This window comes from Phocoena sinus, chromosome X (genome assembly GCF_008692025.1).
Source record: "Phocoena sinus isolate mPhoSin1 chromosome X, mPhoSin1.pri, whole genome shotgun sequence".
Classification (NCBI taxonomy): Eukaryota; Metazoa; Chordata; class Mammalia; order Artiodactyla; family Phocoenidae; genus Phocoena; species Phocoena sinus.
Genome location: NC_045784.1, coordinates 7353052 through 7377277, shown reverse-complemented (window position 1 = coordinate 7377277; position 24226 = coordinate 7353052). Strand labels below are relative to the sequence as shown.

General features: G+C 46.5%; 1 protein-coding gene and 1 pseudogene across 3 annotated transcripts in view; one reads left to right on the top strand and one right to left on the bottom strand.

Moving 5' to 3' along the window:
• WWC3 (WWC family member 3) overlaps positions 1-24226 on the bottom strand; it is a 123758-nt gene that overhangs the window by 48768 nt on the left and 50764 nt on the right. For all 3 annotated transcript variants that reach the window (XM_032618783.1, XM_032618781.1, XM_032618782.1), the window contains exons 4-6: positions 16277-16353; positions 15048-15127; positions 2076-2205 (exon numbers count right to left, since the gene is read on the bottom strand). In XM_032618783.1, coding sequence (XP_032474674.1) covers positions 2076-2205; positions 15048-15127; positions 16277-16353 — 287 coding nt within the window. The remainder of the gene's footprint in view (positions 1-2075; positions 2206-15047; positions 15128-16276; positions 16354-24226) is intronic.
• Positions 11529-11967, top strand: LOC116746991 (annotated as a pseudogene).

Below are 24226 nucleotides of genomic sequence, written 5' to 3'. Positions count from 1 at the left end.
AAATGAGATTTTCTAAGATTTTTAAAAGACCTGTGAAAAGCAACTATACCCCCATAAAAAGAAATTTAAAAAAATAAGAGAAAAACATGAAAAAAATTTTTTTAAATAAAAGACTTGTGAATGCATTCACATTCAGCAGATATTCCTGCAGACACTAGACGCCCACGTGCAGTGTACCCCAGGTAGCTGCCTCGGGATCTAGACAAAGGCGTCTTGGAATGGGTCAAGATTGCTACAGTCATATAACAAAGATGAAACAACTTATTTGATTTTACTAGATGAAGACATTGCCTGTGCGTCTCCCTGGAGCATCTCAGAGAAGATGCTGGGGTCTGAAGCTTCTTCCAGAAATTCTATCTCCAGCCTCCGTGGTGGGGAACCCACTCGAGGCAACTGGGTGGCTTGGCCAGCTCTGCACTCTCAGAAAGAACGGGGCAGGGACACCAGCTCCACGTCCCGGGCGAGGCCTCCGTGTCCCTGGGGTGAAGTACCACCTGCTTCACACCAGGGTTTGGGCTTGGATCACATGGGTGATGTCCGCAGAGCACCTCGCCCAGTGCGGCACACAGAGGCCTCGGCAGACGGCCGCTGTTCTCCTTGCTACCAGGCCTCGGAGAAAATCTAACAACTGACCGTTTACCTCTCATGACCTGGAAATACAGGGCATCTGAAAATACAGATTTCTGGGTCCCAACCCCAGACAGTCTAATCCAGGAGACCTGGGGTAGGGTCTGGTAATCTGCAATTGAACGAGCAGCCTAGCGACACTCCAGCCTCACGCCCTTGACGTTAGGAAGCACTGCCGGGCAAGGCAGTCATGTGCGCACCTGTTGCACTCGGCCTACGAGTCTGAGCTTTGCTCCCATGTCCTTCTGTGTCTTACATGCTACAGAATCGAGACAAATGCCTCCCAGCACCAGGTGCTCACTCGGTGTGCTGAGCCGAAAGGAAAAGCCACAACAGAGAGCATCAGATGCATTCCGGCACCGAGCAGGAGCCCGGCATGGGTCTCTGAAAAAACTCAGCTGTTTCTAAAAATAACAGAAACTGCAGGAGTTCAAGGGGCAAAAAAATAACGCAATATAAAGCTACAATGAAAAAACAGTCTGTCCTCACAGTGGAATACTATGCAGCCATATCCAGGAAGGAGGGAACTCTGAGTCCAGAGACGGGAAAAGGTACAGGGCATAACAGTTAGGTGCGGAAGCTACCGCGGGGCAGCAGGCACAGGCCCGGCTTTCTGCGAGGGCAGCTGGCCACATGTTCACACTTTCAAGTGTCTGGAAGGGTGTACAAGAAGCTAATGAAAGCAGCTACAGGAGGTGAGAGAATGGGGTGACAGCAACTCTTACAACAGACGTTGAATTATTTTGATTATTTAACAATACAAATGTATCACCCATTGTTGTGGCCTTAATTGTGTCCCCCAACAAGATATGTTGAAGTCCTAACCCCCAGAACCTGGAATGTGTGCTTATTTGGAAGGAAGGCCTGCAGATGGAATCAAGTTAACATGAGGTCATGCTGGATTAGAGCAGGTTCTAATCCAATGATCGGTGTCCTTATAAGAAGAAAAAATTCATACACAGAGACACGGGAAACCACGTGATGACAAAGGCAGAGACTGGAGTGATACGTCTACAAGCCGAGGAACACCAAGGACTGCCAGCAGCCCCCAGGAGCTGGAAGAGGCAAGGAAGGAGCTTCCCCTAGAGCCTTCAGACAGAGCGTGGCCCTGCCGCACCTTGATATCAGACTTCTGTTCTCCAGACTTGGAGAGAATAAACTTGTGTTGTTCTAAGCCACCTGGTCTGTGGCTCTTTGTCATGGCAGCCCTAGGAAACTAATACGCATATTTTTAAATATTTATAAATATGTACATACACATATATAGAAGATATCATATATACATATATAGCATACATACATGTATGTCTTTAAAATATGTATGATTATATAATAAATATATAATATATATAGTAAATATTTTTTTTTTAATTATTAAATAAAGTTAAGAGATAAGCAGGTGGGCAGACAGACGGACGTGGGCTCTGAAGAGCACCCGGGCCTCTTACTTGCATCAGATCCCGCCTCTCCTTCTCGCCTGTACAAATGGCTTTCTTGATGGTCCTGAGCTCGCTCATTATAGCCTGAGCCTCATCCAGTTTGTAATTGGTGTGAGCACTTGACATCTTACGATCAATCCTGGTTCGAAAAGAAATATGAGTCATTCTATGCGAGATTACAACATTCTATTAAACAACAACAACCCAAAACTTAAAAGCTTCAGAGAAAGGTGGGAAACAGTTAAAAACAATGTTTTGACAAAGAAAAACAAAGATCCCATAAGACCTTCCTTGTTTGTGGTGAACACCCGATGAGACTGCTGGTGGATGGCTCCCTTTGCTCCAAGAGCTTCCTCTGCAGGTGAGGACGTTCCAGGCAGGGTTCCCGTGTTCTCTACTAATGCTCAGGCAAGGAGTTCACTGGCTTAAAAATTTCCTGAAATTTTAAATTTCCCTCTCTGAGAGCAGGATCATGTCTTATTCGTTTATCCCCAGCATCTGGCTTAGTGGTCAAAAATGTCTATTAAATAAACATACAGATGAAATCTGTGTACAAGAAGAATATATGGGAAACAGCAAAAAGTAGTGAACTTTCAACAGGGACACCCTGTACAAAAGTTGGAAACTCTTATGGTTCCTCTATCTTTTATTCTGGTTCTCATTTATCACTCTCTCAATCTACTACTCCCCTTCTGCTCAAACATCCATTCATCCTTCCTTCATGCTTCCCATTCAAGCTAACTTCCATCCATCCTTCCTTCCAGCCAGCCCACCCCGGGGCGCACAAGGCCTGGTTCTGGGTGGTGGAAGCAGAGCGCTGACCGAGACTAGGCTTGGCTCCGGCCTGCAAAGAGCAGGCAGCCTCCTGTAGCTCGTCCTTGGTCACATCTTCCATACCTAAGTCTTAAGCCTTGGAAGCCCTCGGGGCTGAAGAAGAGACTTTGGTCCAGAAACAGAATGAACTCCTTCTCTGGAAAGTCACCATGACACAGATTCTAGCTCTAAACTGCTTCCCCCATGTTACCCGAAAATCCAGATGCTTAACGGCCAGCGCAAACGCCCTTGTGTTCCACTCACAAGAGCATCCTGGCATGCTGGTGAGTACAGGTGACACTCCAGCTCTACAGTGGGACCCTGGGCGAGACACTTCACCTCTTTAAACCTCAGTTTCCTCATGCCTCAGATGAGGACACTAAAAATGTCCCTCCCACTTAATGAGAAATGTAAGGAAAGGGCTTACTTAGCAGAGACCTGGCATATAATGTCTGCACTGATTATTATTACCAGGATAATGCTCAGTCTACTTACTCATGGGAGAAAAAGTAAAAAAATGCACCAACGCCGGTACTTTATTATCATTAACAAATTCCTGGCTACAAATGTCACAACTCACAGCAAAACTCAGCACCAGAGCTGATCTGAGCTATCAGCACCACTGGAATGAGAGAACAAGCAGGAAATCATGCCCTCCCTTCGGAATAGGGCTTCAGGGCTCAACAGCACCGCTATGATTGCCATCTGCAACAAACAAAATATTTATGAAACCTGGTCCCGAGTCCTCTTCCTTGGAGAGCGGATACAGATGCACTGGGGGACCCCACACATTGAATGGTGACACCCCTACATCCCAGCATGACCTGGCCATGTGTTTTTCCATTTCAGCTGTTCTATGGAGAACCAGGAGTCTCTAATGCAAGGCAGGAACAAAGGCCATCCATCTCCCAGCACTGCATCTGTCTAGGAAGTGGCCCAACTTTTCTTGCAGAGAGAATCTAGACTCATTTATGTAATAATATCTCCTTATATCCATCTTCTGATAAAAGGCTTTCAATACATCTCACTTAATGTCACAAACCACAACCCACATAGGTTGATGAAGTCTGTAGAAAAGGGTTACATCATTTCCATACAAAAAACCCAAGGCCAAAAAAGTGTGATTTCTCTGTAACAGTTAATGACCAATGCCTTTGCTAACCAGGCCTACTGGCTCCTCCAGAATGAGAAATACAGCAAATGGATCGTCACCTGACACTAACACCCACATAGAGAAATGAAACTCTACTGCACTGAACTAAATGTTTTCAATTCCTTAATCATCAGTGCTAATCAAATGGTCAGAGAGTACAGACACACAACCACTGTTAAGGCCGCGACGTAAGATGCTAACCACATCAGCTCCAGCTTCGTACTTAGGTGTTGTGAATTCCTTACAGCTTTTAGTAGCTACAGAGCCTAAGTGCAGCCATCAGTAAAGCCAGGCGCTGCGCCAGCTGCCTGTCAAGGCACCAGCATCTACAATGGGAATGGCCACTACCTGGAGGAAAACAGGCCCCGATTCCCGTCAGGGAGAGGGATCCGCAACCCTGTAATGCCTCTCATCGGCAGACACTGCAAAGCGCGTCGGAGAACCAAAGTTCAACTTTAAGGCCACGGACCCGGGCCCTGACCTCAGCTCCACTCAGGTGGCTCTGAGACCTCGAAAAGGAATGAAGATTGACCGAGAGCAGCTGTTTTCACTCTGTCCCGAGGGTGTCCTGGAGTGGTGAGCTGGAGTAAAGGGAGAACCCACACAGGGCTCGGGGACCCTCACCCCTGCTTCGGCAAGCCCGTCCCTTTGCTCCGTCTGAGACAGTCTGCTTCCACAGAAGGTGTCATTTGAGGGGAAGGAAAGGGGAAAAGATTCCACTGTTAAAAGGTGTGAAAGCTATTAGAGAAGATGATCTCAAAGTTCTAGGAATCTCTGAAACACTATTGTTTAAAAATAGTTACGTATTACTGTAGAATATATAATTATGTAAAAAGTTATTATTATATAAATATAACCTTATATAGCCATATTTGATACAGTACATATTACTTGACTAAATCATATAATTATATCAATAGCATATTAAAATAGTTCAGTGTATCAAGCACCTACTACTAGGTGACAGAGTCTTGTTGCATGCTTTATGTCTGTCATCTCATTTAATCCCCTCAACAGTTTTATGAGATAAGCACAATCTTCTCAGACTTTATAATGGAAAAATTGAGGCTTAGAGAGATTAAGTAGCCCAAGAGGACAAGCTGAGATCTGGCAGAGCCAAGGTTCAAACCTACACCTCCCAGGTGTCAAGCCCGAACTGGATCACCAGGTGCAGCGATGGCCCTTGCTACCCCTGGGTACCCTCCTGCTCACAGTGGCCAAGATAGGGCCCACCTGCTTTATCATCTAGCAAAAACTTCAAAGGACAGGCACCCTCTTCCATCGCATCTGCAAAAATTCACTTATTTGGGAGTTTTCTCCCTTTTCTCAAATTCCCTCTAAATCTTTGGTCAAATTCGGAGGATATACTCAATGATTTGGTACTTTCTAAAATATCAATATATTCCATTTCGTGAAGAAAATCATAACATCTGTGACTGCCAAAGAGCTTTTTCTTTTTTTAATTTTTTTTAATTTTATTTTATTATTTTTTTTATTTTATTTTTTTAATTTTAATTAAGAGCTCAAAACAGTGCTTATACATCTCAAATAAGACGACGGAAAGTTGACAAGGGCTCAACAAAAGACGGCATTAGTAAGAACACAAGTTATTACGCAGTGCGACGTGATGTGCATGCTTCTGTCCCCCCAGCACCCACGCGCTGGAATCCTAATGCCCAGGATGACAGGATCAGGTGGCGGGGCCCTTGGGAGGTGATCAGGTCATGAGGGAGAAGCCCTCATGAATGGGATCAGTGCCCTTATGAAAGAGGCCCCAGGGAGCTCCCCTGCCCCTTCCGCCATGTGAGGACACGGCGAGAAGATGGCCATTTGTGAAGTGGGAAGCTGGCTCTCACCAGACACAGAACCTGACCATGCTGGCACCCTGAACTTGGATTTCCAGTCTCCAGAACTATGAGAAATGAATTTCTGTTGTTTATAAGCCGGCCGGTCTATGGCACTTTGTTACGCAGCCTGAATGGACTAAGACCCAGTGTAAAAAAAAAAAACCCAGGACACAGACCACACAGCCTTTACTTTTCACCCCTCAACATTTTGCAGCAGCTTCGGGAAGGTTAAGTGACTTGCTCAAGGTCACACAGCCAATAAGAGGCACAGTGAGCTTCACACTGAGGCCCCTCACACCACACTCATCCTCTTCTGTTGCCGGGCTAGCAATACATTCAGGGTCAAGGCCTCCAAACTCGCATTGTGTCAAATCTGAGGGCCACCCACATAGCCAGTCAAATGTTGTCCCAAAGTAAACTGGTGCTCTTTACTGGCTGCCTTTGAAAGAAACGGTTAGAGAGAAAAGAAGGCACAGCTTCAAATGCTGACCACACACCGCTAAGAAAGCATCTTCAAGATGATTCTCATCAACCTCCCCCTCCCACTGCCCTCAAGTGTCCATATTTGTTGTTCAACTTAAGATGTCAAGAGAAGGGCTTCCCTGGTGGTGCAGTGGTTAAGAATCCGCCTGCCAATGCAGGGGACACGGGTTCAAGCCCTGGTCCAGGAAGATCCCACATGCCGCCGAGCAACTAAGCCCGTGAGCCACAACTACTGAGCCTGTGCTCTAGAGCCCGCAAGCCACAAATACTGAGACTGCGTGCCACAACTACTGAGCCCACGTGCCACAGCTACTGAAGCCCATGCGCTTAGAACCCGTGCTCCGCAACAAGAGAAGCCACTGCAATGAGAAGCCCTCGCACCGCAACCAAGAGTAGCCCCTGCTCGCCGCAACTAGAGAAAGACTGCACGCAGCAACGAAGACCCAACGCAGCCAAAAATAAATATAAACTAATTAATTAAAAAAAAAAAAAGATGTCAAGAGAACTGGTCCGACAAAACTAAAACCAAATGGATTCTTAAACCCACATCTTGAAGAAAAGGGCTGCCAGGCCTCGAAAGATATCCCACGTTAATACCACACATTACAAGCCCCAAGAATGAGAAGTGTTGTTACAACTCTACCTTTTACATCACCAGCCCTGGCAGGGGGCCTTGAACAACCCTCACAAAGCTTCCGGCAGCTTTCTATCAGCAGCCGGTCCTGCGTGGAACGCCAGACCCATCTCACGACGGGAACAACGCTCTTTTTGTTTCCGCCCCCATTTCTGTATGTTTTACTGTTATCTGAGGAGCGCTGGCCTTTTAGCATGGGCTGTAGCTTCTGTGCTACGGTAATGGGATACTGCTGGTCTAAGCCTGCGCTACCTGTGAACAATCCCGTTCTCTTCTGAAACCACTAAATCCCCTCGGACAGAAAATGCTAATTCCGAGGTCTAATGCTGCCTCGTTGTGGTATCGAATGGTCCGCAGAGTGCAGTCACTCTCTCTTATTGCAGGAGACACACGGGCTTAACTTCATCACAGCATCCCAAAGCGGAAGAATGTCATCAAGCAATTAAAAGGCTCAAAGCAAAGAGGCTGACCCAGGGGCTAAGAACACACCTCACGGAAAGTGGGTACTGGTGCGTTTAATGAGCACCCCTTTCTGTGATCTGAACAGCAGTGATAGAAATAGGATTTCTTAAAACACAATATAACACAGTAAGAAGCAGAGAAGGAAACGCTAGAGGGCAGTTAATAAGAAGGCACCTGGGCCGATGCAGCGACCTCCCCGATGCTCGCAGCCCAGGCCCTGGCCCAGGGGGTCCTGGTGACCCAGGAGCAGTGCCGCACGGCCCCCGGGCTGGTCCCCTCACCCCACCAAGCCCTGCCCTGCACCCGGAGCTGGCTGCATCCCAAGGACCGAGTATGGAACCAGGCCAAGTCCGCATCCTCGCACAGCGTGACACTAGGCGAGGACACAGATGACAAGAAAGAAACCACCGGGTCAGGCAGCAACTGGTGGTCCAAGGAAAACGAAGCCAGGTGTAGGGATAGAGGGTGGGGAGAGGGCTGCTGTTTAGACACAGTGGTGAGCAGGGACCTTGGCGAGATGCCATTTGTCCAGAGAACTATGGAAGGGAGGGGACAGGCGCGAGAGACTTGGGGAGAGAGTTCCAGGCACAAGGAGCTGCGAGTTGCACTGCGGGCTGACGCAGGTGAGTGAGGGGGACACTGGGGGAACGAGGTGAGGATGGGGGCCAACTCATCTGCAGTCTGGATCATATTCTAAGTGAGAGAGCCACCAGGGGCCACGCAGTGGAGACACTTTACAAGAACCCCATGGCTGGCGTGAGGACGAGCAGCCACCACATCGGCACTTGGGGACGTTACAGGTGGCACGGCGGGAAAAAGCTCTGGTGGCACAGAAGCGTGGGAAACTCAGGGAGAAGTGATGTTAAACGAGCTTCCCGGTTGCAGGACACCTCACAGTCGAACAGGAGGAACATTCCAGACGCCCAGGAGGTCTAGCGTCACTAAAGAGGGAGCTCTCCCCTACCCATTGGCACATCCAGCACGTTCTTGGGCATCACCCATTTGGGAAGCTGCGGACATCCTCATTCTAGCTCCTCCCCCCTTGCCCCCGGGTGCTAACCATGAGTTACATGAAGACAGTTTTTCAAAACAAGCTTCAGAAACTTTGGGGCAGCGATACCCAGTAGCTCTTTCACTGGAAAAGTTTGATTTTTCTGAAGACTTTCATGACTTGTAAACGTTGCTCCTATTTTCTAAAGACGTTTATAAAGGGCTTCAAGAGAAATGCAAATTACAACGACACTGAGACACTATCTCTCACCGATAAGACTGGTAGAAATGCAAAAGCGTGAGTGACAACACATTCTGCTGGCCACGTGGCTGGAACAGGAACACGCATCTACCTAGTGGTGGGAATGCAAAATGGTGCCATCCTCCCGAGGAGAATACGGCCAATGCCTTTACCCTGTGACCCAGCAAACCCACCTTCGAGAACTTATCCTGAAACCTCTTGTGTCTACACGTGCACAGCATTACGTGAAAAGCTGATGGGAAACATTACAAATGGATGTATCAGGCTGACAATGCCAGACCCCACTAATAATCTTCATACCACACAAAAAAAGAGACAACCAGAGAGTGTGCACCTCCTGACCAAAAGGAAAAGAAAATGAAACTGAACTTGAGTCAGATCAAGCCTCTCGGATTAATGACACCCGTTTACGTAAATAGCAGGGGACAGTGGAGCGTGTTAAGTGACGCCGTGCACGTTCAAGCAGCAAAATCCAGTATCAGGGCAATTCTTTGGGACAAGCAAAGTAGCTTCTTCAACAAATAAGATGTCAGCAGGAAGAAAGGAAGGAAAAAAGAAGAGGAGGGTAGAGATTAAGAGACACACTAATCAAACGTACGGTGTGGACCTTGTCGGAACCCGGACCCAAACAAACCAGGGAGATGGGAACACTTGCTGGAGAAAGGACAACATTAAGAGATTGCTACTAAGTGGCACAGGTATTATAGTTATGTTTTCAAAAGGAGTCCGTTACTTTAGGAGAGACATTTATGGATGAAATATGACTCTGGGATTTGCTTCAATAATGCGGTAAGAGCTTGGGCGATGAGGCTGTGTGACAGACAAAACAAGACTGGCCATTGTGTGGTTAGTTGTTGAAGCAGGGTGAGGGGTACAGAAAGGTTCCCTTATACCATTCTCTCTACTTTTGTGTATATTTGACATTTTCCATCATTAAAAGTTTATATACATTATACACACACACACGCGTTCTATCATTAACCCAGAGAATGTGTTCACGGCCAGCTCCCATCTACAAAAATTAACATACATAGACTTAAAAAAAAATACAAAAGGTTCTTTTTTCCTCACTTGGATCCAAGCATAATGATGGATTTCCTTGCTAGCCAGGAAAGTTCACCAAGATAAACAAGTCGAGTTTAAAATGTTATAAGTAGCCAAACTCTCGGTGAGGTGCTCTGGAAAAAAATACACGGGCTATTCTGGGAAGCAAGAACAGCAGAAAATTTTCTGGAGGAAAATCTAGGGTCTCTGCCTTAAGTTGATGTTGGAAATAATATCTGAGAAGCCCATTTACATGTAACAGCTCACGTATTATCTGTGCTCAGACTTGGGATTTCACAGCAGGGGTGGGGTAATCACATTATCGATGCTTACCAGAGGCTTTCCAAATTTCTCAATAAATAATACCTGTCTGCATGATTTGATCCAAACACAAGAGCCAATCTGCAATACCAGATAAATAAAGAGGCTGTTTTCATCTCACACATGGCCTGTGTAACTCAGAGGAAGGTATCAGTCTACTTTTCACTGGCAAAGCGTTTTAAGCACGGCACAAGCACCCTTGTTTCCTCTCCTTCCCGTGAGCTCGTGTCACAGCATAGAGTGACCGACCATTTGCAGTGACAACACAGCAACCAACTAGAAGCTGCCTCGAGAGGCAGCTCCATCTGGAAAGCTGGGCTGGGTCCCCCAGGACCAAGGCCAGGTCCAGAACTTTCCCTCAGGCCACCCGTCAGCCTCCACTGGGGAGGGTGGGTATCCAGCAGTGAGGACCGTCCCCTTGGCAGCGGGCATGTTTCCTATCGCTAAGGATTCTTGCTAAGGAAAGCAGAAAGAAGATCAAACAGCACTGGCCCTTCTCTCTGCAAGCGCACAACTCATACTCCGCTCCGGCTGCAGGTGTAAAGTTATAACTCTTCCCAGACCAGCTTCTGCTTCCTGTCCAATAAACCCGGAGCAACTGAGGCCGTCTTTTCCTAGTCTTAAAATTACCTTGACTACAAGAGATGAATTTCCTTCCTAGCAATGCTAAGGGGAAGGGGTTTTCTCTGTCACCTGAGCCCTGACGTTGCAATATAACCATTGTCTTCGCGTAAAGAAATGGAGGTGGCCAGAGGGATGGAGGCCGAGCAGAGGAAGAGGCACTGGGCCCAGCAGTCCTGCTACAGAAGCCAGGGCCAATGGGGGAAGGTGCCGGCCGGGGCTTCCCTCTGAGGCTCGGGGATCCCATGTGACCTCAGTGTTCCTGAACCACCCTGAAACCCGATCACCTGCACCAGAGCTTCAGCGAGTGAGAGCTAAATTAACTGCGTGAGGCCCAGCATGAAAAGTCACTATTATCTAGAGACGCTGGGAAGTCTTGGTTCGCCCTGGTGAAGAGAGAAAGCTACAGTGTGGCCAAATGAAAGAAGGAAATCAACCTCCAATTCAACTGGACAGTCCAAGCAACCTGTGAAGACCTGCCAAATTAAATGATTTGCTTCTGCTTTTTTCTGATCCAGCCCTTTAGCAGAAGTGACACAGGAAGGCACGGCCACGGTGCACAGAGAAGCACCCAGCAGGCATGGGAGCATCTGGAGGCAGGCAGGGCTGTATGGCGTAAAATCACAGAACAGGTATTGCTGCGCCAGGAAGCACCACGGCAGATGGACAAAATGAGTAACAAAACCAGTAGCCGATATTGAAAATGCAGCTTGATTTGTTTAAGCAAAACTTTTTTAAAAAGCTGTACTGCTTGGGCGGCTGGGTCAACTGACCCGAGGGGACGGTCGAGCCGATTTAGGCGGCTCTCTGCCGCCTTGGAATTGCCGCCACCATGGCCAGTCGGTCGCAGGGCATCCAGCAGCTGCTCCAGGCCGAGAAGCGGGCCGCCAAGGAGGTGGACGAGGACCACAAGAAAAGAACTGGAGGCTGAAGCAGGCCAAAGCAGCAGCCCAGGCTGGAATTGAACAGTACCGCCTGCAGAGGGAGAAGGAGTTCAAGGCCAAGGAGGCCGCGGTTCTGGGATCCCATGGCAGTTGCAGCACTGAAGTGGAGGACCCCCAGGAGAAGATGACCATCCTCCAGACCTACTTCCGGCAGAACAGGGATGAACTCCTGGATAACCTCTTGGCCTTTGACTGTGACATCCAGCCAGAAATCCACAAAAACTACCACAAAAACAGATAAAGGAAGAAAAAAACCACCTGTTGTTGCATGGATTGGCATTTTCGATCCCTTCATGGAATATGAAGCTTTAGCAAGGCTTGAGTCATAGTCTTGCGAAAAGTCATTAAATTATTTCTGTATGTTATATAGTAGGTCCCTTCACTTTCTGCAGAACAGCAAATCTAGCTTCTTTGTACAAACTTAGGGCTTATCCAAAGATTTTTATCTTTTTAATATTTATTTATTTATGTCTTTATTTTTGGCTGTGTTCAGTCTTCGTTGCTGTGCGCGGGCTTTCTCTAGTTGTCGTGAGCGGGGCCTACTCTTCATTGCAGTGCGCAGGCTTCTCATTGCGGTGGCTTCTCTTGCTGCGGAGCACAGGCTCTAGGCACGCAGGCTTCAGTAGTTGCGGCGCACGGGCTTCAGTAGTTGTGGCTCATGGGCTCTAGAGCGCAGGCTCAGTAGCTGTGGCACGTGGGTTTAGTTGCTCCGCGGCGTGTGGGATCTTCCCAGACCAGGGTTCGAACTCGTGTCCCCTGCACTGGCAGGTGGATTCTTAACCAGTGTGCCACCAGGGAAGTCCCAAGATTTTATCTTTTTACCTCATATTTCTTGGAAATTTAATGGGTATACACTTTTTTCCTATGCCTTTTTGCTCAAGCAGCATATATATCAATACTGACTTTTTCTTTCTTAGATGTAGTCAAAAAAAAATTTTCTTAAGAAAGAAAGAGATGAATTTTTTTCCCCTAAATCTTTCTTGAAGGTCAGGGGCTTTATCTATGAAAAAGTAGTAAATAGTTATTTGTAACCTATGTGATGCAGCAGCCAGCCTTAAAATAGTCCTTTCCGGCTAAGAGTTAGAATAATGGGTACTAGTATCATTGTTTGGGCTGCTTTTAGTTTCCCTTAATCAAAATTACTAGATGATAGTCCTACCATATAGCACAGGGAACTCTATTCAATATCCTGTGATAAACCATAATGGAAAATAATATGAAAAAGAATGTGAGCGTGTGTATAACTGAGTCAACTTTGCTGCACAGCAGTCATTAACACAACACTGTAAATCAATTTCAATAAAAAATAAATTTAAAAAATTACTAGATGATGGAATTCAGGAACTTGCTACATGTTACTACGTGGTGTACTGAAAATCATTTAAAAGTAAAGACTCTGGCATGTAAAAAAAAAAAAAAGAAATAAAAAGCTGTACTGACTAGGGATAATTAAAGGAACTCCCATTGTAGATCCAAATCACCAGAGAACGTGCACACACACACACTGCTACAGGTAGTGGTAGAGAAAGCAAAAAGCTGACTGTAAGGTTAAAAGCCTGCAGCTCATGCTAAGCACGTGGACAGCTTACCAAACCCTGCCACATGGGGGACCTGCAGGGGGCATGGCAGTGTCTCAGGGCCAGAAAAGCCAAGCCCCTCCAGGCAAGACCCAGCTCACCTTTCTATCGTGTCTCCCCTGGTGTCTATAATATGTCCTTAATAAAAAGCGGACAGACGAATCATCAACCAAACTAATCCTGGGTGATTAACAAAGTGAATGTCAACCTCATGTTAAACAACAGGGTTTGACGCGCCCGTTAATTACCCTTTATGTGAGGTGGGATCATTATCTTTGTCAAACACATTCTGTGTAACCTCCCTATAAAGAGTAATACTGCAACCACATTTGACACACTGTCATTGTGTCTGCACACAGGATGCAAGAGAGTGGCACGCTGCCCACATTTACCAAGAAATGGTAGCCACGTGGATTCCTGCCATTTACTGAAGGCTGACTATGTAGCAGGCACTGGTGCTGCACTTGGACAATTTAGCCCAATGATCACTGCTATGGACTGAATGTTCATGCCCCCCAAACTTCATATGGTTAGCCCTAACCCCCAAGAGGATGGTATTTGGAAACGGGGCCTTTGGGGGTGATTAGATTTAGATGAGGTCATGAGGGTGGGGCCCCATGAAGGGATTAGTGTCCTTAAAGAAACAGAAGAGACACCAGAGACCAGAGCCCCCCACCCAAAAACAGCACCATGTCAAGACACAGCAAAAAGGCAGTCATCTGACAATGAATTTGCCAGCGCCGTGACCTTAGACTTCCAGCCTCCAGAACTGTGAGAAGTAAATGTCTGCTCTTTAAGTCATTCAGTCTACAGTATTTTGTCAGAGCAACCGAGCTACGACAGTCCCCATTGACACATGAGAAGAGTCAACACAGAAGGTATGAAGCACAAGCCCAAGTTCAGCAAGTGAAACCAGGCTCTGAATCAAAAGGGAATATACTTTGGACCAACAAGCATACAATGCCCTTTCTTAGGAAAATTAATTCTTTCAGACCACCAATATCACCATTTATAAAATAACTCCTGTTCATTGAATTTGCTCACTTCATATAACTCACAAATGATAAGAACTTCATCCCCAAACTCTTAGTAGGGATAAAGTTCTAATTGTAAAGATGTCAATTTTATAGGAGGAACACCTATAGATCAGGCTGCCCAACTGAAAGTACTGTGAGGATGGAAATGTTATCTGTGCTGCCCAATGCAGTGGCCACTAGCCCAGTGGTCCTCAACTTGGGACAAACATGCCCTCCGGGAAACACTTGGCAATATCTGGAGACATTTTTGGCTGTCACAACTGGGTAAGAGGGTGCTACTGGCATCTAGGGGGTCAAGGCCAGGGGTGCTGCTAAACATCCTCTGGTGCACAGGACAGCTCCACCACAAACAGTTATCTGGTCCAAAATGTCACGAGCACTGAGGTGGAAAAAACCTGCACTAGTCACATGTGACTGAGCATTTCAGATGTGGCTACTACGGTTGGGATCTAAAATTTTAATTTTATTTAACTTCAATTAATTTCAACTTTAGAATTAAAAAATTTAAGAGATTAAAACTAACAAAACAGGAATTCAAATGTAAATAGCCATGTGTGTTTCAGACAGCACAGCTATCAAGAATGTGCGTAAATATAAAATAAAGGTCTTATTTCCCAAGGAAACAAGAACGAACTATCTTCAGGGAAAAGAGAGATCTGATCCGTAGGATTGGCAAATAATAAGCATAAATAAAAGCATAAAAGTGAACACCCATGAAGCTTTAGGACACATGTCCTGGCACCAAACAGGAAATCGCAGGGAAACTCTCCCTCTGTCACTGCAGGCCACTCACTCTTGCAGGGTCTCCACCCCCTTTTCTTTGTACTGCAGTTCTTGCTTCATCTGGGTCAGCTCTCGTTTTAATCTGGAAAGCTAAAGACAAATTACATTTTTTTTTCCACAAAAAGAAGCTGTGAAAAATGATTTCTACAGTTGTTAGCATTGTCATCTAAGTTTCTGACTACCTTGCAATTCACAGGGTCACCCATTCTCTCCATGACCTTCTAACCCTGGCATATCAAACAGCCCTGGCATATCCAACAGCCCTGGCAGAGGGGCCGGCTCGCTTAGACACAAAAGGCCCGGGTCACGAACAGCTTTCTACCACGTGGAGCCCTGGAACCAGCAATGATTTTCTTTTTCAAGGTACTGATTTACACATTGCAACGAGCAAACTTTGTCATACTTTTTTCATCCTCTCTTCTGCTTACTACCCACAGATCCCACCTAGGAAACCCTGTTGCTCAAAGCATGGCTTCCCACTACCTGGAAGTCAGTCGCCTGCAGTGCTTATTTAAAGAGATGATAGGACCCACTCCAGGCCTTGTTAAAACTTGGTGGGGGCAAGGCGGGGGGTGTCTGGAGCTCACACTTTGAACTGATGCCCCAGGTGTTTTTCGTTGGTGTACTAGAATGTGAGAACCACGGCACTAAAAGAGACACTCTGGTTTACGGACTGAGACACCAGGACAGGAGGCTTGGCCTCTAAGATATCTCCCGTCCCCGCTTCCAGACACCCAAGACAAGGGGTTGAAGGGATGGAACACGGTGGCACACAAAGAACCCGGCACCACTGGCAGGGAGCACCGGTACCTTCTGGTCAAACGCCATCGTAGGCAAGATTTCTCTGGGAATACAGCCACCAGGGAAGAACAGCAGCTGCTAACGCTACTGAGGGACAGGCCTGGCAGCCCACTAATACAGGGAAGCAGCCCTCTGAGGTCGGGCCCCAATGTCACCAAATCTTTCCAAACGGGGTGAATCTAGCCCCATGAAACACACTGAGGGACACAGGTGATTTTTTGTTAGATGGGCTGAGGCTTTAAAATGAAACTTTTCCCTTCCCATCGGAAAAAAAAAAGTGGAAAGTAAAACCAAATGTGGTAATAGTTCATGAAATGGAAAATCTTACTAAAATATGGGTGTTATACACACTGGCCACCATAAAATGAACCATGATAAGTGATGTTACATAAAAAGACATACGGGGCTTCTAGTTGTGAAAATATTCGTTTTACTCACCCTATCCCGACGACTTGCTATTTCTGCTTTAATTTGGTATGGGTCGTACTTTGTATTTGTTGAATATCCAAAGAAGGCTAAACAGAAGGAAAATATTTTATTTTATAATGGATCCTTTAAAGTAAATAAATACACACAGATAGGAACTTCTGATTCACCATATTAAGTAGTTAATTCTCAGTCTCAGACTTCCAAGTTGGCGCTGGCTCCTGAAGAATTAACATTTTACAACCTTGAATCCTGATGTTTGATTTTTGCATGAGGCCCTTCTATGTGATTCCACATAATAAAATATATGGCTATAAGTAAATCAAAACTCTGTTTACTTCAACTGCAAAACTACTACGGTTAAAAACCATATATACACAGGGGGAGGGGTACAGTTATGGTATAGAAAACTATTCTAACTATGTAAACAGTACATACAGTATGAACCCATTTTTACTTCCTTTTAAAATGCATGCACCCATGGAAGTCACTGGAAGAAAAGAACCCAAAATTTGACTGCTGTTCTCAATGGTTTCATTGCAAAAGATTTTATATTCACTCTCTTCATATCTATAGTCTCCACATGAACGATTTTTGACATAAGAAAGAAAAAAAACCCCAAAGATTTGTAAAATGAAAAAGACAACTTTCTAGTCACGTATCAGTATCTGGCAGGCTTGAGGAAAAGCTATTCTTCCACGTTTTTGGTTCCCCGAAAGCTGAAGCAAAGCACCCACGCTGTTATTCTAAGCAGCTTGTTTTTGAGGGATGTTTAGCTAAATCACATTGCATAGATAAATGCTTTCTTCAGCGGTGCAGCACACGTGATTTAAAGCCTTTTAACAGACACAGCATCGTGATTAGACGGCTAATACCTGGGGGTGAATGAGGCGCGCTCAGCCATCCAGCTGTGTGCTAAAGCACAGTCAGCCACGCCCTCTCCGCTGTCTCAGCAACTGAAGCAGCTTGCTGCTGTTTCTTTCTCTTTTTTCTTTCTTTTTCTTTATTTTTTTAAATTAATTTTTATTGGAGTATAGTTGCTTTACAATGTTGTGTTAGTTTCTACTGTACAGCAAAATGAATCAGCTATACATATACATATATCCACGTTTTCTTGGATTTCCTTCCCATTTCCGCCATTTCTAATTTCTATCACCCCATCCACCTCTCTGCATCCCTTTTTCTTGATGCTTCTGTCTCCTTTCTCTTAGGCCTTGGAGCTGCAGTGACTTGGTTCCTGTCCCTTCCTGAGTTGTGGAGGCTCCTCCTTCTTCATCTGAGAGTCACCCCACACTGGTGTAATCTGCCTCCGGGTCATTTTCATTAGTTTCACCTGCTCAGAAGACCCATCAGCAGGGCCAGCATCCATGCTTTTACTCCTTTGATCTGGGTACCAAAGGCTGTCATTCAGGTAACTTACATGTCAACATCTAGAAACTAGTTTCTAATCATCTCCTGATTTCATATTGGAGAAGCTGACTCAAAGCCATCAAGTGGGGCTTCCCTGGTGGCGCAGTGGTTAAGAATCCGCCTGCCAAGTCAGGGGACACGAGTGCGAGCCCTGGTCCGGGAGAACCCCACATGCTTCGGAGCAACTAAGCCCTTTCACCACAACTACTGAAGCCCGCGTGCCTAGAGCCCGTGCTCCGCAGCAAGAGAAGCCACCGCAATGAGAAGCCCGTGCACCGCAATGAAGAGTAGTCCCTGCTCGCCGCAACTAGAGAAAGCCCGCGCACAGCAACGAAGACTCAACGCAGCCAAAAATAAATAAATAAATTTATTTTAGAAAGCCATCAAGTGGTTTAAACAGCAAGAGTATTTAATATCCTCAAATAGAACCACATCAGCAAATAGAACCACATCCCAACTTAATTTGAGCTGTTCAGATATCTCCTGTTTTTTAAAAAATACAGTTCTATGGAAAATCTACTATTCTAAGCCCCAGTCAGAATTTCAAATTACTAGAATCTACTGGAAATAAATATCTGGAGGAGCTGTCTGCCAAATTTATCTCAAATGTTCTTATATTTAGAATTCTAATCTCTCAAAAACACAGAGTAAAATGTTTCTTAAATAGAGTTCTTTCTAAGACGAAGAATGTTTATTTCCAAATCCTAGAACCTCCATCTTGCCTGACTCTTTGGTCTCATTTAAGACCAGTAATGAAAGCAACACCTCAGACAATGCCCTTAAGAGGCAGAAGTTATTTCTATAAAATCTCCACATTAAACTCCTGGGACTTAAGGTTCCCGAACCTGAGCTTAAGGGGCTTCCACTGGGGCCCAGACAACATGCAAATAAACCCACGGCTTGCTGACTCCTTCCACGTGGGGCCACTTGTCACCTTGCAGCTGAGGAAGACAATGCCAACAGTTACCACCTGGGATCTTTCCCATTCCGGGTAGAAAGTAACCCCACCACCAAAGTCCAGGGAAGTTAACCGCAATGTTAAACATCAGTAACGATCTGAAATCGTTGCCAAAACTCTTTCTGTCTGTGCAGTTTCATAGGGAAAATTAGCAAAGAGCCTTGAAGCGCACGCTGGAGGTGTAGTGGGTACAGATGGACAGATACATGGCAACCTGCCCCCAGTTCTCCTGCATAACTAACAGAGCCCTGAGGCACTTAGGCATCCGCCTCTCCCCCAGGACACTCAGCCTGGACCAGTCCTGGAGGGGGGTCCTGATAAACCACGACATCGCTGAGCTGCCCAGTCCACCGATGGGGAGGCCCACCACCCCCTGGAGGATGCTGCTAAGTGACAATGACAGCCTTATTGTCCAGGCCGAGGGGAGTTAGTCTTTTCTGCTACTTACAGCTGAAAACATCCTAAATGGTAAAAGGTTTTACGTATTGATACCACTCATGTTACCTTTGCCATGGTCTCTAGAGCTATAAAATTCCAGGACTGGAATGAGGTAAAAGGCAACTCAAGTACCTAAGACAGTGAGTATGTTTTATCTTCACATGCTAAGGAGAGTGATAAACACTGGCAGATCTTCTAATGATATAATTCAGTTTGTAAAGATAGATTCTCAGTTCCTCATGTCTGCCAGTAAGTCTAATGGAACCCATTTGTGGAGTCCAAGGAAAAAGCTCAAGACTCTGGACCGCATTTTTCATTTTTTTATTTTTTTGCGGTACGCGGGCCTCTCACTGTTGTGGCCTCTCCCGTTGCGGAGCATAGGCTCTGGACGCGCAGGCTCAGCGGCCATGGCTCACGGGCCCAGCCGCTCCGCGGCATGTGGGATCCTCCCGGACCGGGGCACAAACCCGTGTCCCCTGCATCGGCAGGCAGACTCTCAACCACTGCGCCACCAGGGAAGCCCTGGACCTCATTTTTAATGGCACATACACCACAATACTTAGAAAAAGAAACATCTTCCTCTGTTAAGACACGTCTCCAATCTCAAGGTTTAGGATAAATATGAGACTTTCACCTCTGAAGCTTTCTTCTCACTTGAAGAGTTTGAGTGGGCAGAGCTATTAAACAGCTTAAGGAAGCCGCTCAGGCATACAGCATTGCTTTGGATGATATAATCAGAAGGTTATAGCTGAACTGGACCTCACCAATGTAAATTACTATACCTTGCTATTATAGGGTAGCTGTCACATTTATTTCATCTATCCTCATAAAATCTTTGTGAGGGATGGCGATTACGTTTCCCCACTTTAGAAATGAAGGCTGAGTGTGTAGTGACTTGACCTACATTCTGCCATCAGTCAAAGAGGGACTTCTGTCTAGAACTTGGGCTCCTGTGGCTCACATTAGCTTTTCCAAATTAAAAAGAAATGGCCCTCCGGCTCCCCGGTGCGCAACAGGAGAACTCAATCTGTGTTATTTAGCACTCAAAATGCTGCAGACCCCAGTAATTACTTTGGATTTCGATTTTATGGGTTATTAAAAGGGGGAAATGTGTCCATGTCTGCCTCTGTGTCCATCTCCTCTTACACACAGGGCTCCTCTGGACCGTGAGAACCCAAGATCGCCCCAGGCGGATGACATGCTTTAAAAGAGGGTAGTCCTGCTCCAAAGACCTCCTCTGGGCAGGCTGACGGCTCCTTAAGACCAGGTGTACGCCTTCCAGGTATCGGCGCTGCAGCGAGCTGCTGGAGGGAGCCCAGGAGGACTCCGGCACAGAGGACGGCAAGCCTGGACAGTTTCCGTGCTGACAGGTACTAATTACCAGAGCCGACCAAGGCATGCCCGTAAACAACCGAGGCCAACTAAAGAGGGCATGACCTCTTTTTTAAAGGTACCAGAAGCAAAGGAACAAAAAAATCAAACTAGCCCACTGAGAGGTAACCTACAGAAGTAACACAAGAGCCCACCAAATCCAAACCAAGAAGTCCCTCTCTAGGGCAGACGAGGAGATCTGGTAAACATGTGTGCTCTGCAACAACCTTCGAGATTGAGTCCTGCCAACTAATACCTGGGAAGATGCTGCGTGAGCCATTTTTTTCCTGCCTGCTCCAACATGCCTGCGTGCAGGAAAACGAAGGGCTGAATGGATGGACTGTGGCCCTTATCCTCAGCTAGGCAGGAGATGAGAAACCTTCACCAGGGAAACAAGGGAAGACAGTCTTTGTGGGATGGGCCTGGAGCCTCAGAAAGAATGCGGGCCGGACAGAGGACTGATAAGGTCAAGCTTCCCCACCGCCCGAGCCAGCCCCCTGAGCCAGGAATGCAGGGCGGGTCAGCGCTTTCTCACCGGAGATAAGGCTGACTCTTTCCCAGGCACCCGAAGAGACTTTGGCTGTAGGCTTCTGGGAGCTCCCAGGAGCCAGGGTAACAAACAAAGCCATACTCTTGCTGCTGGAAGAAAGGATCACAATCAGTAGATCTCAACTCTGGGAATCCCCTGGGGAGCTTTAAAAAAAAAGTGTCTGGCCCCAGCCAAGGCCAATTAAACCCAAATCTCTAGGGGTGGCACTGGGGCCCGGACAGAAGAGTTTTTAAAAGCCCTTCGGGAGATTCCTCCAGTGCAGCCAGGGTTGAGAACCACTGGTGCAGATTCTTCTGCAAAGGACCAAATAGTAAATATTTCTGGCTTTGTGGGCCATACACTCTCTGTCTCAGTTCCTCAACTCTGCAACTGTAGCTGCTACAGACAATGGGTAAGTGAATGGACCTTGCTAGGTCCCAATAAAAGTTTATTTACAAAACACCCAGAGTGGACAGGATTCAGCCTGCGGGCCAAAATTCGCTGACCTGTGATTCAGACTATAATTTACCCCAAGCAAGAATTCCTTCTGAAAGGTCCTGCAACTGGTCATATACTTCATCTGAACGCATCCGGAGGCCAGAGTTTCTCAGGAACAATGAAAAAAAAGTTTCTGAAATAACGAATGTATTCAGTGTTTAAAAAGAAGGCAAACAGAAGAAAATATTGCAGCAAAGAAAGTAGGAGAAAACTCTACAAAATGGAGCTGCAGAGAAAGTACTGGGTGCGTCTTAGAGACTGAGTCCTTTGTAGTGAAGAGTTCCATGCCAGGGTTCTACAGAGCATTGGACAGGACTGGGCCCAAGGCAGCTAGCTCATAAGCGAACAGAACTAAAGCAGAGTTGGGGTCTTAGTCTCACGGGGATGTGTGCTCAAATCCAGCAAAGCATGACTTTGTTTTGGTCAGAGACAAAAAAGTTAAGGCTTGGATATTCTCAGGCACCAGATGGCCCAACACTGACACAAAATCTTTCCTCTCCAATGAACAGAGTTTTATTCTGATGACTTCCATAACTCAGGGGAAAATCTGTGAAAGGTGTGGAACAGAGCACTTCCCCTCCCCTTGCCCTCCCCCATGCCCTTCTGCTCCAATACCGGAAATGACTTTCTAGTGAATTCCTCTGTTTACAATTATTGCCTCATTTTCCCCTACAATCAGCCGTTCAGGATAAATCGTGTCCCCAACACCAGGCGCTAAGGAAATATCTGTTGAAAACTAAATGACTAGTTTAGTGGGCCACAGGAAAATCAAGAAGCAGAAGGCGTTCTGCCTTCCACGTGCCCCTTCAAGTGTTGTGAAATTGCCGGACTTGTCAATTTATAATGGGTCCTTATTTCCAGGTAACTTGAACGATGGGAGGGCAGCCTGTTCCAAAGCCACGATCAGTTCTTCTGAGCTGACTCTTCCATGTCTCGGAAATACTACACAGCACTGAAGGCTAGCTACACAAAAAGATCTGGGTTCAAATCCAAGGTCTACCGTTTACTAGGGATGTAACCTTCAAGAAGTAACTTAGCCTACCCAATATTGTCTCTGTGTGCACACCGAAAATAACATGACCGTGTCACAGTGCTTCACGGTGTTGCAATCACAACAATGCAGGAAAACACTAGCCCGTTACATGTTGCTTCCTTTCACTTGGAGTCACTGTCAATGAAGGAAGTAATGGGAAATAAGTCCCAATCTCCCTCTGTTGTTCCCAGTACCCGAGCAAGGAGCCCTGCTTTAGATGACTAACAATGTGAGCGACCTGGGTTGTGCCAGACCCAGGTGGCCAACTGGAGCCCAGGTGTGCCATGGATCCTGCCACCAGCAGCTCCTGATGTGGGCCCGGACCTCTGTAGGAGACATCTGTTAGAGCACAAGCCACCAGGATCATTGTCTTGAACTTTAGCCTGTGGCCAGAAATAGTTCATTTGAGTCATATCTAACAGAATTATCCTCAATGAAGTTCAGGTTAAACGGCAAATTGAAAGAGCCTGATCGGGCTTCCCTGGTGGCGCAGTGGTTGAGAGTCCACCTGCCGATGCAGGGGACGCCGGTTCGTGCCCCGGTCCGGGAAGATCCCACGTGCCGCAGAGCGGCTGGGCCCGTGAGCCATAGCCGCTGAGCCTGCGTGTCCGGAGCCTGTGCTCCACAACGGGAGAGGCCGCCAACAGTGAGAGGCCCGCATACCGAAAAAAAAAAAAAAAAAAAAAAAGAAAGAGCTTGATCAAAAACCGCAGGGATAGCAGCAATTTGATAAAATGCTTGAATTAGTTCCTAGCTTCCATTCGTAGTCTTTTTCCCTGAGGAGACAGGCTCCAGCAAGAGCCACTGGCATCTCCAGCCCTTCATGAAAATGGCCTAAGCTGGCCTCCAATGCCACCTGCACGAGTAGAGGCAGAGATCGCGTCTATGCAGGGACCTCTCACGGGTTGGGGAGTGGAGTCTCATGGTAGGATCTCAAGTCAACACCCCAGAGTCATCACCTTCCTTGACTCAAGGTTTCCTCATATATGATTTCAAAGACAGCATCTCAAGTGTTTCTTTTTTACTGGGCATTAATAAAATTCTACGGAGCACAGGAAGAATGAAATTGAGTGCAATTCCCTACTTGCCCAAATGTCAACGGAGTGAAAAGCCCGTGGAAATACAAAAACTGATGCTGAGGGAAGTCCCAGCTCCAGAGGACTATAAGTTCTGGATGCCCTCACCCTCTAGGCTCCACGTTGCTATGTGACTCCTCCCCTCGGGCTGGGCATAGAACCCGATAGGCTGCAACTAGGTCCTCCTATATTTGCATCCTCAAGGGCTCCAGTCCCGAGTCCCCACACTCACTGCAACTGAAGTCCTGGCTGCACCAGTACAGTAACCAGTACATAAAACACACCTTCTCTTGATGAAGTTTGTCCTTTCAATGACTGGCAAGAAACTTCCTGCCAGGTTTTTCTGATATGTGCTTCTCCCATCTTAGAAAGACTGACTGGAAAGCCTCTTTGGAGACCTAACCCAACCTGACCATGGAACAGATGAGGTGCCTACAGGCTACTGGGAAGAAATACTCTATTAGGTTGAATCATACGAAATTGCCAATATTTGGGCCTTTTTAAACTACAGAAATGACAATTGTATATGGTTCAATCTACTTCTACCAAGTAACTTTTGGAAAGGTTTAGAATCGCTAACTATATGCTTTCAGAAACAGTTATAAGCCAATGCTTCAGCCAAGTGTGACCTCGAGGCACCAAGTCCATG